General features: G+C 41.7%; 1 protein-coding gene across 5 annotated transcripts in view; it reads right to left on the bottom strand.

Annotated features, from left to right (window-relative positions):
• The window catches only part of ZSWIM8 (zinc finger SWIM-type containing 8), a 63,169-nt gene that overhangs the window by 13,052 nt on the left and 35,938 nt on the right, over positions 1-14,179 (bottom strand). For 4 of the 5 annotated variants that reach the window (XM_050899009.1, XM_050899010.1, XM_050899012.1 and 1 more), the window contains 10 exons: positions 12,617-12,698; positions 11,213-11,333; positions 10,650-10,851; positions 9,595-9,770; positions 6,172-7,180; positions 5,230-5,361; positions 4,104-4,283; positions 2,622-2,805; positions 1,962-2,060; positions 926-1,050 (listed from right to left, as the gene is read on the bottom strand). In XM_050899009.1, coding sequence (XP_050754966.1) covers positions 926-1,050; positions 1,962-2,060; positions 2,622-2,805; positions 4,104-4,283; positions 5,230-5,361; positions 6,172-7,180; positions 9,595-9,770; positions 10,650-10,851; positions 11,213-11,333; positions 12,617-12,698 — 2,310 coding nt within the window. The remainder of the gene's footprint in view (positions 1-925; positions 1,051-1,961; positions 2,061-2,621; positions 2,806-4,103; positions 4,284-5,229; positions 5,362-6,171; positions 7,181-9,594; positions 9,771-10,649; positions 10,852-11,212; positions 11,334-12,616; positions 12,699-14,179) is intronic. The other variant, XM_050899013.1, reaches the window with a different exon arrangement.

Here is a 14,179-nt window from a genome sequence, read left to right as displayed (position 1 = left end):
TTTATTTCTGCCAATCATTAGATGTTCATCTTTAAGTCACCAAAATTCTGTGCTCACCGTTCAAAAAAATCCTGTCATATCATTACCGAGAAACTGGTAAAGCCATTGGAGAAACTGCCCTGTACCAGCCTACAATAACACTTTCTTGTCCTTATTTATTATGTAATTGGGGAACAATGCATGACCACATTTTATGGGTTTGTCCATTTCTAGTGTTCATTCTCCACATGAAATGAACACCAAGAGTGTGACAGAATTTATTTGCAGATGACTGATACCACAGTGTCCCTGTTATTCCCTGGAGAAGAGTGTAGCAAAAGTGCTTCTCCTTTAGGAGACAGAAAGACACTAATAATATTCTTGCTGAGTAGAAGGGTTTCTGAATATAAAAGATAAATAAAACCCTTCCTGAAGCTTCAGTAGTTTTTGATATTTTTTTCCTCCTTTGGGGTGGAGGGGCAGTTTTACTCTCTCTCTTGCATGGGAAATTAAGGCACAGGTGGACTGAACTAGTGTATCAAAAAGGTGAGAGGTTAAGAAACAAAGGCTTTGCTAGATATACTGTTCTGCAGCAACATCGCTGCAGCAAAACAGAATCGATCCCCAGACCACACACACAGTGCACACTGAAAACCCCTGGGACAAAGGACTTGTTTTAGCAGGTAAGCAAAAGCATTAAAAGCAGTGAGAACGCATCTCCCGACTGGACTTTAAGAAACCTATGGAAAGAGTGCCTCTTCCAGGGCAATGCACACTGTGCAATCAGATTTTGCATCCATGGAAGAATACAAATACCACAACATAGCTTGTAAATCATCAGTACATGACACAGCGACTCATGCTTACTGGTAAAACTATCAAATCCATCAAAACCCAAACGTGGTTTACTCTGCATCTCCCTCTCCCCTTTTAAAGGGAAACTCACCTTCTTTAGCTTAGACTGATCATCCTTATAAGTAATCATCAGGGCTAGTGCCAGATCCCCTTTCTCCCTTCGGGTGCCTTCACACAACAGAGGATGTTCTGCTTCACTGACAGTTGTTTTCATGCCTGCAGGCCAGAAAAGAGGGGATGAAGAGTCAAGTGAGCCCATGGGACTACACCACATCCTGAGCACTATCTATACCTCAGACTATTTTATTCACCTCACCGTCAGAGGCAAAAGAAGATTTTTTTCCCCCTATTTTTGTTAACTTCAGAAATAGGTCATGAATAAACAGGAGCTGCTGTCTGTCCCCAGAATGCTAAGCTTGCTACAACTGTCAGAACAACCAGATCCTAATATGCCACGGGAAAAGAGTCCAGGCAAACCCACAACTCCATCTTGAAACAAACTTTTCCAGCTTCTGCAGATGCTACAAGCCAGCACTCCCACACCATAAAGAACTCGTCTTCCTCCATTCAGAGATGAGGCAACAGAGGACAGGCCTTGTTTAATCCACTCTATTCCTTTTTGCATGCTGCTTTAAAACAGGCATACAGTATTGTCAACATAATATATATAATCACTGCTTTGTTGCTGAAGCTGATAAATAAGGCAAGAATCCAGTATTATGCTAAGATCCTGAATTATATGATAATGCTTGAGAGTACTTCTGCTAGTGTTTCACTATCATTGTCTAACTTCTTCTGAAATGATTGCCTTTTGTTCTCTGAAACTGTCCATCTCCATTAAAGCCCAGGCAATACATCTTCCGCAACAAAAGAGCAAGAAGAAAGCTAAAATTCATGTTTCTACTTTAAATTCAGTTCCTGTCCCACATCTCCCTTCCATTTTTCACAGCTTTGCACAGGCACCGCAACCCTGGCATGCAGAATCCTCCTGCACCTGGTTCTGACAAACTGTGCAAACACTTTCATTTCTGCACCAAACTGGAATGAACTACTAACTCCCACCATCCAAAATGAGGCAGGATGCAGAACATGGATGAAGAAAGACTTTTCTTGTAAAAGATTCTTACCAAGAGCAGCAACAGCCGCCTCAAAACCAAGCTCTTCATCTCCGGGCATTTCATTATTCCAATTACGGCTTGGGGGTCTAGAGCCTGTAGGAGAAACCACTGAAAGAAGACAACAGAATTAGTGCTTAGCTTTCAAAGCTAGGACCTCAAGGCAAAAAACATTTCTGAGAGCTTTATAAATTTGCAGAGCTTCCTGTGGTCCTATTCCTAGCCTTGTACCAGTTTCAAGACCACAGCACTGTCTTGGTTTTTTCCCCCTTTCTCTCTCTAAACTCAGAAGGCTCCAAACCAGGCAGGTATGTTGCCAAGTCAGTCTTCTAATCCCAGGTTGTTGTGTTCTTTTTTAAATACTAGATTTATATTAGCTTCCTCTGAATACAACCAGCATAAGAGTAGAAAAGTCAGTTACTTATAACTATTTTACAAACACAGAGTGCTGAAACATGTTAAGTTTCCAGTTGTTTTCAAATGTAAGAAGGAGAGAGTTCCATTGGGGCACAAAGTACCTCTAAAGCAACATAGAGGGAAGCGCAAGCAACAGTGTGTGAAGAATCAAGATTAGGTTGTTCTTATACAGAAGACAGTTTCTCTTTGAAAACCCCTCAAGACCTGGGATGTCAGAACATGCCCTTCGCACACTCAAGCCAATGCAGACAGTACCTGGAGTGCACAGGACATCAAATATAAAGCTAGCCAACATCAGAGGCAGGACAGGACGGTAATCACATAGCGTCCCTTCTCGCAGTTCTTCAGCTCTTCCTCGAATAGTGTTCATCTCATTAGTGCCCAAGGGAATCTTCTTCAAGAGGGCTACAATCTCAGACTCCTGATATGCCAGCTTCACCTGGTAGTAACCACAAGGAAACAGAAGAAGCTGTCATCAGCACAGGCCCTGTGGGCAGTAGACCATTTTTCCCTATACATAAAGTACAGCAATAGTTTTTATTGTAGCAACTCTTAGCACCCTAGCCACCTTTACCATTCACTCCAAACTGAACACAGATTTTCAAATCTAATACAAGTCTTGCCTCATATTTATACACAATTGTTTTTACTCAAATTATCCCTCTTGAGCTGCATAAAGAAAAAATGGCATCAGCTTTCATAAGAACATCAGGAGAAGCGTTTAACTGGATAAGTCAGTGGAAAAGGTGATTACTCTTAACTGTAGGAAGAAAGGATGCTATGTTAAGTAATATACCCATTCGAGAGAACAGAGAATGACTAGCAGAGGAATGGGCACGGGGTGGCAGCATGCATGCCACCAGGATGAAGACCATTACATTTCACTACTCTGTGCCATTCCTGTATTCTCTCCATTCTTAACATGTGAAAGTGATTGTTTTCTTTTAGATAGCATGTGACTGCCAATCTCACAATCTTCTAATCAGACCGTAAGAAGTACGGATGATTAGTGTAACAAGTGTAGCTGGTGGATACCTAGCAACAATACACACCCCCAGGGACTGCACAACCCTGCAGTGAAAAGCAAGGCGGCTGCAAATCACACAGACAAGGTCTTAATTGGACGCTTCTTTTTCCTAAACAGGAAGCCTAATAGTAATCAAGCAGTGTCCAAAATAATATGCCTGCACAGTGCATATGTTCACTTGCCGACAAATGAGATATCAGCAAGAGCAACAATTTTCAAACATGTAAAAATTGCACCAATTCACCCTAAGGAATAAGTTTCAAACCATTTCACCAATGCAAATATGGACAATTCCAGTTACAAATGGCTTTATTTTCCCCAGATTAGCCAAGCAAACCGGAAACATATTTAAGATAAGAAGTAAGCTGTTCTAATCAAAATAATATATTTATAAAAGATTTTGTACTCATTTAAATATTTTCAAGCCTGTAGCTTCATGTGAAATCAAAGGCCTGTTGGCACATGAGGTCTGAGCTTCCTGTCAATGAAGGTAATGCCAGATGAAGTGGTATTTCTAATCATTTTTCTGGCAGATCAACGTGTGCTAATGGGATGTGCACACAATCCATTTAGTCCCACTGCAATCAATTTTAAGGAAACATATAAAAGCATAACCAAACTTCAGGAGCTGAAATGGAAGCCATACAAGCAAAAGCATTCAAGCAGCACAATGTTGCTTATGGATACTGCCTTTTTGAGATGTTTCATACCTCCAGAGCCTTTGTAGAGGCAGGTGGTCTCTGCAGCTCCAGAGCAAACATTCCTATTCGGAAGGCCAGGTTGTGGTACTCCAGCCGCTCACTCAACACAGTCAGCAAGAAAGCAGCTTTAGACAGGGTGTTGGTTGCCATCCATGTCTGCTTGCTGGTTGATACCTTGTTCTTTTTGCCCTGTTTGAGGAGGAATTTGTCACAGGACACTTTCCTAAACATCCTAAATGATTCTATGCTTGTCCTCCTACTCTTTGCCATAATCAGTAGACAGGAAAAAGAACAAAACGCATTTAAATTTTATTCCTTTTGCTGAGGAATCACAAATCCCAGTGGTTACTGATGAACATCATTACTTCCCCTATCTCACCCCAGCACAACACAGTGGAAGAGCTGGCCTGTTGATAAGACATATGTCCACTATTGGACTGATGCTGTGCAGGCAGATGTTGCATGCCTGTCCCTTCCAAGGGAACCCCTCCATACAACATACACTGCTTAGTGCCACTACAAGTGATTTTCCAGAAGTTTATGCTTATTTCTTTCCTCTCTAACCCTCCATCCTGAAACAGCAAAACCTCTAACATTTCCAGTGGTGCACATTATGAAACAGGTGACTAGGATTTTGGAGAGAATCATGAGAAACAGGGTCACCTGCACAGAGCTGCACAAAAATCAAGACTTCTTATGGCTGCTGTATAATCCTATAGCACACAGTAGCAGGTATCTCTTAAACAACACATCCTTTGAAGCTGATGTTAAATAGGGTGTTTTGTTCAATCGATTTAAAATAGATTCCTGAAGGAGCTGCAGCTTTTAACAGATAAACCAAGCTTCTCTCTGAAGCATAAGGAAGAGTGAAGAAGCTGTTAACTAAACTTGAGTTTCTGAAGACTCCAAGTCCTACTGAATGGCGTCTTATTTTCTTTCTCCCTTTGATTCACCCACACACACAGAGTGATCAGGCACATTAATGACATCCAGAGAAGTTCAACCCAGAGGAAGCATCAGTGAAGGGCCCTAAATCACAGCAAATGCAAAATGCCTGGGAAAGCTGTTGTATCCATCCCACATATTCCTTCTAACTTACTCTCTACCCCCAAAACTAGACAAGCTCTCTCTCTACCTTAGTTGGTGGCTGCTCCACTTTGAGATCTGGAGGGTTGGCCAGCAGGTCCCTGGCGAGCTCTACGGTTAAGCGGCATGCTTCATTACTGTATCCGTGTGCATACAGGGCCTCCGCACAGGCAAACAGGATCTGCAAGAAAGAACAGATGGTCATATTCAAACCACACTCCCCCAGGCTGGAACTAGCCTGCTCAAACCACTTGTTGCAAAGACTCTGCAAACACAATTCACAATTAACTTCAGCAGCAGGTGTTCTCAGAGTCCTCCTTGCCTGCACCTTCACCACCATCCCTTTAAGCAGTCCCCTAAAAAGACTCTTCTTCCATGATTAAGTCCCATCCTCCCTCCAAGTGCTATAGGAGATCAGAGAATAACTCTAAAAAACCTAAAACCCAAACTGACTACAACTATTTCCATGCATCTCCATTTCAGCTGCTTGCTCATACAGGTGCAAGCTCTAAACATATTTTGAGGTTATTACAGGAATGTGACACAGTCTATTTAGATTGCCTCTGGCTTTCCAGAGAATTTCTGCTTACATGGTTGGATTTAAATTTTTCCTGCTGGGCATGCCTCGGTCTTACTTATTTTTAATTTCAGCTCAATTTTTCCATTTCCAAGAGTGAGACTAGGTAAAAAGCACACACTGTTTTGCCTACATTTGTAAATCCTGGAGTGTGAGATGGGACCAGCTAAAACTGGGACACACTTGAAGTTAGCACAGAAATAGGGAGTCAGGCTTGTGGGAAACAGACACGTGTGATACCACTGCATTAAGACTGTAGATACCTTATGATACAATAGGTTATGACGACATTATAATTAAGCACTTGATTTAACAACATACTAGATTAAGTGTGACAGCTAGGAGGGTGGTGAGACCGTGATGTATACAATATATACGACTGCAAAACAGTATTTTGAACTAGATTCAGCTCACCTCCATCCGGTTCTCCTGCTCCAGAGGCTTTATACCGGCAAATATATCCTGCTCCTCTTCATTTCCCCCTTCAGCTTTGTCATCATCTTCCTTGGCTACCTCTTGTGGATTCAGATAGTATACCTGGTAATCGTCTTCCTCTTCTCCATCATCCCCTGCCCCTGCTGCACCATTCTCTCCCACTTCTTCTGGCTTCAGGCTCACACCACCGCTGTTCTCATCTGCAGAAGGCAGGTCGTCATCACCACTACCCATTTCCCCCACAGGATCCTTGGGCGACTTCTTGGCCATGGAACTGCTCCTGACACTGGGCTCAGGTCCCTCAGAAAAGTACACCCCACCATCCTCCTCAAAGGTGTCCCTGTAGCTCCTGCTCAGTGGGCTTTCTGTAAAACTAAATGTGTTGCTGGCTTCTGCCCCCAGAGCCAAGCTGCTGTCATCCAGGCTCATCTCTGCCAAGTCCGGCTCCAGAGAGCTGTCTTCACTGCTCATGCGGCGCTTCCCACTATGTTTACTGGTCAAGCCTTTGCTCACTGGCAACTTCGCTTTGCCCACTGCAGTCTTATATGCAGCTTTATCACCTTCTGCTGAAAGTCGTCTCAGAACCCTCTGCGGCGTCTCAGAGACAACTTTCCGCTTTCCAGTAAGTTCCTTCGGACGAACTGCTGGCTCCTGGGGAGAGGGACGCAGCCTGTCCCCAGGCTGCAGACATGGTCCCCCAGGCTCCTGTCCATGGGTTCTACCAGCCTCACAGGCAGCTTCTGCACACTGCAACCGGCAGCTCCTCTGCTGGATGGCCTTTACCCAACAGAATGAGTTCTTCTTGTCAGTGCTGCTATACGTGATCCCAGGAATGGGATAAGCTTCCTCCCAGTTGAAGTAACAGGCTTCCACAGCTGGCTTGAAACCCTGGAAGAGCTTCTCCAGTGATTTCTTGTGCTGACCCCTCTTAACATTATCTATGACTTTCAGCTGCCACTGTCTGAGCTGTGAGCAAAGGTCCCTGCGCCTAAGAGAAGAAGCAAGAGGACAGGTTAGAAAGCAGACACAAAATGCACCTGCAACAAACTACCTCTTAACCCACAGAACACCTCCTCCTTTTGGTCAGAAACATCTGCTGAATTAAGTATAGACAGCATTAGTAAGAAGACAGGCTGAAAAAAGGAAACAGGTATATTAACAACCAAGTCCTAGACAGGCCCATGATACAGAAACAAAATGTGAATAGTACCAACATGAAAGCACAATACAAAGTGGAAGGTTTAAAATTAAATACTGTCTGCCCTGTTTGCTTATCTGCCCCAGATAAGGTATTAGTGATGTGAGCCTCAGCAGTCTGAGACCAGCGAGTGCCATGGGGAACTACTCTTGGAATCATTCATAAAACAGTTTGCAGCAGCTGTGAAACAGCCCTGGGAACAACTCCAGTCAAGACATTCACAAGTACAATCTAAACAGCCTACCCAGGGAAGCACAATGCCAGACAGGATCGCCTAATCTACCTCCCAGGCACTTACCTCTTTACCCTGATATGCCTATCTAGAGTCCAACAACTTAATTTAGGCTTTAGCAGGCTGTCCTCAGGAGACTAAACTGTTCCAAGGCATAGGCACAGAACAAGCAAGACAAAAATAACTGATGTTCAAATAACTCTGAGGAAGAAGCAAGCTGGTAGGGTTATATAGACTTAAATTACACAGCAGTTAGTCCCATGCCCTATATTACCATGGGAAGAACAAAGCATTTCTGCATTTCCCAGCTCCAAATCTCACGTAGGGCCTAAGCATATGAGCAAGATAGTCTAAATGGATTACACATTTGGGTGATCTAATTTAAGAGGAGGAAAAGACATTTCTAGAAATTGCACCAAGTGTCTCAATCAACTGCCATCTTGTTTCTGCCACAGATTTCAGAGATCTGAGGTACAAGGCCAACGCTTCAATCCTCTCAGATTTCCTATCAAAAGCAAAAGAACAAAAAATCAAATCAAAATGGGGTGACCCAATTTAGGTGCAAAGGGTATTAGGACAAAAGGAGCTAAACAAAATGGACTGCTTCTATTTGTCCACTAAAGAAATTAATTAAGAAGGGAGTAGACTGGTAGGGCTTAATCAAGGAGAGGATTTTCAGAAGGAAAAAGAAGAAGGGGGAACTACTCAGGAAAGGATGAGAGCCTGCAATGAATTAGGAATGAGGTAGCAAGTCTCCTTATGATTCACCGGAAAGAATAGCAAGGACGGGTAGAAGAGGGTTCTTCTTGGTGACTATTCAAATGCCAAGAGAATAGGTAGTCAAGCAGGAACATTTCAATTAGGCATGAGCTCAAGTACAAGATCTGAGCAAATTTGAACTGCGCCAAATAACTCAAATGTGAATACACATAGCACAACTTCATACTTTATTAAAAGCCAAAACCTTTTATGGTTTTTCTATGTGATCTGATTGATGTTTGTGTTTATTTTAAGCCTCATTCCCAGTTTCCTACAGTTTTTGATTTGTCATCATCTCCTATATTTAGCTACTTCATATTGTAAACTGTACAAGACAGAAACTGCATCCATTTTAGTGTCCCTGATGTACCTTACATAGATAGGGCATTTTATTAATGTTACACAATTCACAGAAAGCAAATCCTGTTAATGTGTAATTGTATTGAAAATACCATCCTGTTTTCATTTGTTCTGAAAAACTTTTTCTGAGCATTTATAGCACATTAAACTAATTCAGTACATTTTACATACCACACTTTGTAGACTAGATGTGCAAAACAAATTATTACAATGTTAACCACAGTATCTCAACACAAGCCCTCAGTACTTCCACTGCTATTCAACTTGTGCTAAATAAAGATGGCAGTGATTTACCAAGGCACAATATGGTTTAGAAACCTGCAGAAGCCTCACAATTTTTCCTCAGACAATTGAAAACACTGACTGAAAATCATACACCGGTGACACCGTTTACCAATACACTGCAGAGAATAAACTCCCTAAGAGCACAGAAAGCAAGAAATGGTTCATCTTGAAATAGACAACAGTGAATGATTGGGCTAAACAGAAATCCATTAAACTGCTGAATAGTTAAATTTAGAAAGCATTAAAATTATTGGTAGCCGGTGTTATCATTCAAAGGAATGTTCTCCACTGGGATACTGAAATGCAGAATTACACTCATATGTACAACTCTTAGAAAACAAATTATTCACACTACATGATGTTGCTAAAAGTGAGCAGCAATAGCAATTAAAGTTTAAAGCAATTATAGTGCTCTTGAACCTTACATAGCACATAGTCCAGAAGGACTAATGGTTGAACAGGTAATGAGGTAATGCTACAAACACAAGAAGTCTATAGGAAGAAACTCTTGAGTGTGCTTGAATATCACAGAAATAAAAGAGACACTGGATCCGATTCTGGTGCTCACCTCTGTGGACTAATAGTTGGGTCAAGGACAGCCAGCCTCCAAAGAACCACCATCTCATCACACATACTTGCACAAGCATGAGCGGCTACTTCTGACTGGCCATTGCTGCGTCCTGTGTGCCCGCTAGCACTGCTGTGTGATGCAGATGTTCGCACACTGTACCACCAGCCGGTTATCTGCAGAAGAAAATGTTCAGTGGAGTTGTATTGTGGCCAACATCTCATCCTCTGCTCTCACTTAACCTCATAACCGCAAGGAAACGGGATCTGTAGCTAGTACCATGTTTTCATTTGACTCCAAAATAACTACAAGCATTAAAGCAGTATTGGTTTGTGAGAACTAAGGGCCTCTCAAAAATTCTCTGGTAAGAAGGCACATGCCCACAGAACAAAACACTCACAGGAGGTTCTCTTAGTAGAAGCCTTCACATTTGGAGGGAAAAAGTGAACAAATGTGATAAATGAAGCATTTCCTTTCCCCTGCTCAAAGTTGAGGTATGTGATAGAGCAATAAGGAAACTTATACTGCAATTTATGTTACAGAGTGAGATCAGTGTCCTGAACTGTCAAAGGAAACCTTTTTCCTAATATTATTTTTTAAAATATCAAAGAATTTATTACTTAAACCCATCAAAAGATATCTTCTACAAAAATAACAAAAGAATCTGAGATTCTACCACCCAACATACACCTTCAGTTTTTATCAAAATGACAGCTCATATGTGATGTACTTTGTTTAGAAAAAAAAAATTAAAATAAATCACCTTGACTGGGCAGAGATCAAATCAAACGCGCTGAACAAAAGAGATCAGACTCCATATATTCATGTTAAAAGGACTGAGGTATTTTTGGGATATAGTGTTAACAGGACATCACTAAACCAGCACAAGAGCAAACTGTAACATCATTTTAGCATGGAGAAGCACATGCCCATAATGCATACAGACTGTTAAAAAAAATTTATTCAGCCATGGATTGTACAGGCACATAGCACCAGTCACTGGCTCAACCTGGTTCCCCAGAGTTTTCCCCACCATAGCAAAGAGATTTGAATACCTGCTCATAGTTGAGACACTGGTCAGTCAGAATCTCCAGCAAAGGAGCTGCATTGCTATCCCGTCTCTTAAACATCTCCCGCACAATGGAAAGCAGGTTCCAGATTCCTTCAGGCTCTCTTCCTCGCAGGGGACGCAGGAGACAGGCCCACTCAGCAGCAGCTGGTGGCTCCGTGGAAGAGAGATACATTGAATTCACATCACTGTAGATAAAACAGAAAAGCAGGGATGAGAAAAAATTCAATCAAGCACAGCCATACAAAATCCTGAGTATATTCTAAATCCAGAAGTATATCTACACCTTAAATGGGACAGACATGCATAACCTAAAAGAGAGGATGCATAACAAGACTGAGAATACCACACAAGCCAGGTATTGAGCAAATACAGTGTGCTCTACTGAAATAACATTGGACAAGCTATGCAAAAATACAGTCCAGAAGAGTGACCATGAAACTAAGCATCCTTCAGTCCATGGCATCACATAAGGGTACAGGCTATACAGTGAATGAGCTTACAGATTACACAAATATCACATTTTCCCTTCAATAGGAAACAGTTTACCTGAAAACAACAGGAGAGGGTCCACAGAATTTATGAAGGGTTTTCTTTATGTTGTCACTCAGAGTAGATTCATCTAAGTACCAGGTGCTTTGATCTGATGCAGAGGGTCCAGCAGTGGGATCTTGACAAAAGAATAACACATAAACAGTCTGCAGGCTTTGAAGATATTTTCCTCTGTGTGCCCAACCACAGAGATTATAGAGAGTACACAGGCAGTGTTACTCAGTTTATTTCACCTGTTGCAGAACTCACTATTCAGAACTATCTTAAAAGGCTATCATAACATTACCTTAACCACTGCCAACACTGAACTGGGAGACATGGCTGGGATGCTGAATGGTAGCACTACAACCAGTAGGCCAAAGAGAAATTCAAGGACTGTGCCAACAGAAACCTCATGAAGTTCATTGAGGAAAAATGTACATTTCTGTACCTGGGACAGAAAACCCCGTCCATCAGTACAGATTGAAAACCAAATGGCTGAGCAGCTGACAGAGTTTGGTGATTATAGTGGATGCCAAGCTGAACACAAACCAATGGCAAACTTTCACTGAAAACACAAAACAAAAAAAACCAACCTGCAAACGGGGCTATATTAAGAAAAGCACAGCTAGCAGATTTAAGGAACTTATTTTATCCCCCTCTGCCTGGCACTGGTAAAGTTACATCTGGAATATTGTATCCAGTTTTGGGTCCCCCAGTCCAGGAACGATACTGAGAAACCAGAGAGGATACAGTGGAGGGCTATCAAGATAGTTGGGGGCACGGAGCGCATGACCTATGAGGTGAGATTGAGGAAGATGGGCTAATTCCATCTAAAAAGGAGAGGGTGAGGCATGTTCATTAACAGCCTACAACTACTTGGAATCACAAACACAATGCAGACAAACTCTTCTTGGTAGTAGATGATGATAAAAAAAAGGGTATTCATACTGGACATTAGGAAAAAATTCTTGAGCAAAAGGGTAATGCAGCACTGAAATAGGAACACTCTGTAATGTCTCTGGTAACCAAGACTTGGCTAAGCTAGCCCAGGCCACAGCTAACCCAATCTAGTGTTGCAAACAGTCCTGTTTCAAGTAGGAGGTTGGAGAGGTCCCCTCCAATCAACATTTCCAGGCGTCTATAATAAATACTGACTTAAAAAGAAAAAACTTTTGTTAGAAAGGTGCATCGCCTGATGCTCCCCTCCTCTGCATACACTCTGAGGTGTTCATTACATCGGCAATTGCCTGTTGCTGTGCCATATATACATGCAAGTGCCTGTACTTAGCCCTTTTCCTTGACCTCCACCTGCAATCCCAGCTACATGGTAAGAGACCAGTTCAGAAACTCAAAGCAATGGAAATATATCCACTTCCTATCTGTGACACAGATTACCGAAATAAGATATATCAAGGTTACCTGGGGCTCCACACACTGTGTTGATGGCAGTAGACTGAGAAGATAACAGCTCATCCAGCAAGCGCTGAGCTGTTGGAAGAATCTGAAAACATGAAGCAAACTTTCAATATACACAGTATTTCTTATCCTGATATACCCAGCCAAAGATCTGCTTGGATTTTCATGACTGAAGCACTCAATTTCAGAAGTATCAAATACACACCATCATGTTTTCAGAAAGGACGATAGAGGGTGCTAAAGATTATACAATAGCAAACCAGCTGTTAACACTTTCTCCTCTTCTTTCTCAAAGCAAACCTATATGCAAGGCTTACTTCCTACATTCACAGTCTAAGAAGTAAACAAAAGCATCATAGGTTATTAGTTCCTTCCTCATTTCTTGAGGAGTAGGAGCCCACAGAGAGTGATACTGCGGCTAATTTTGAGAGAGATGGAAGTGACTGCAGTCAAGGTCACCATTTTCCTGCACTTTGAATGTTCTTTATTTCTTGTTCCTAAATCATTTCTCTAAAACCCAAGCTAATGGGAAGAGAGAAGCAAACTATAAATTACATCTATACATAACTTTTTGGGCAGACTTTAGCTTATTTACCATCCTGTTAGCAAAGGGACCATCTATATATTAACTCAGACTCAATAGTAACTAATGCAATTTCAGCACTAATCTAATCATAGCTTCTGGACAGTTCAGAGCAGAAGCAGAGAAGGCTCACACCTGACTGCAAAATCCTAAGTAGATATAACCTTAACATGCTCTTTTTGAAAGAAAAATGCACAGTAGAAAGCATTTTTTCCCAAACTAAGTCTGGGCTGAAACTGTAGATCCATTTAGCCTTTAGCACGCACACTTACAACAGGTTAGGCATATAGTTAGGATTTAAATGACTTGCAACAGAACATCTGATATGCCCCCACCTCTCTCCGCACAACAGCTGAGGTTAAAGATCACGCTTACTGTAAAGCAAGGCACATTCAGTACACCTATATTTGCAAATAATACGGATCCATCTCAAACAGACGGAAGAAAAACAATGCTTCAGAAGGATATTTTGCATTTCAGTCACCTGAAGCAACAAACTCAGCATTAAGCTATTCTTGTACCTTTTTCCACTACTACGTATTTTAAGTCACCACAAAGCAGAAAAGTCACAGGTCTAGGCAATGTCACACCTTAAGGTTGAAGTATCAGGGACCTGCAGTGACTCTCCTTCAGGCATTTTTGCCAAGATACTCATATTTAATTGGAATAGGAGTACTGGCTTCATGAAGGGAAATAGCTCTTGGGAGAAGAACTGGGTAATAAATTCCAGCTACTCAGAATCACTAACATGTTCATAGATACGGAAAACACTTTCTACAGAGATTTTGAAAAACTTCTCCTTATCTAGCTGCATTCCTACAGACCACCATCCCTTTACCCTTGAAAGTAATTCAGCATTATATTACTGTACCATAATGTCATTCACAAGCTGGAAATAAGGATAAAACAGAATCATGTGTACAGCCTACTCTAATTCTACATCATGTAGTCAAAATGTGGGGTCCCAAGGTATCAGAGTATCT

This window comes from Gymnogyps californianus, chromosome 6 (assembly GCF_018139145.2).
Source record: "Gymnogyps californianus isolate 813 chromosome 6, ASM1813914v2, whole genome shotgun sequence".
NCBI lineage: Eukaryota > Metazoa > Chordata > Aves > Accipitriformes > Cathartidae > Gymnogyps > Gymnogyps californianus.
Note: the sequence above shows the minus strand (reverse complement) of the source record. Positions and strands in the feature narration are given on the sequence as shown.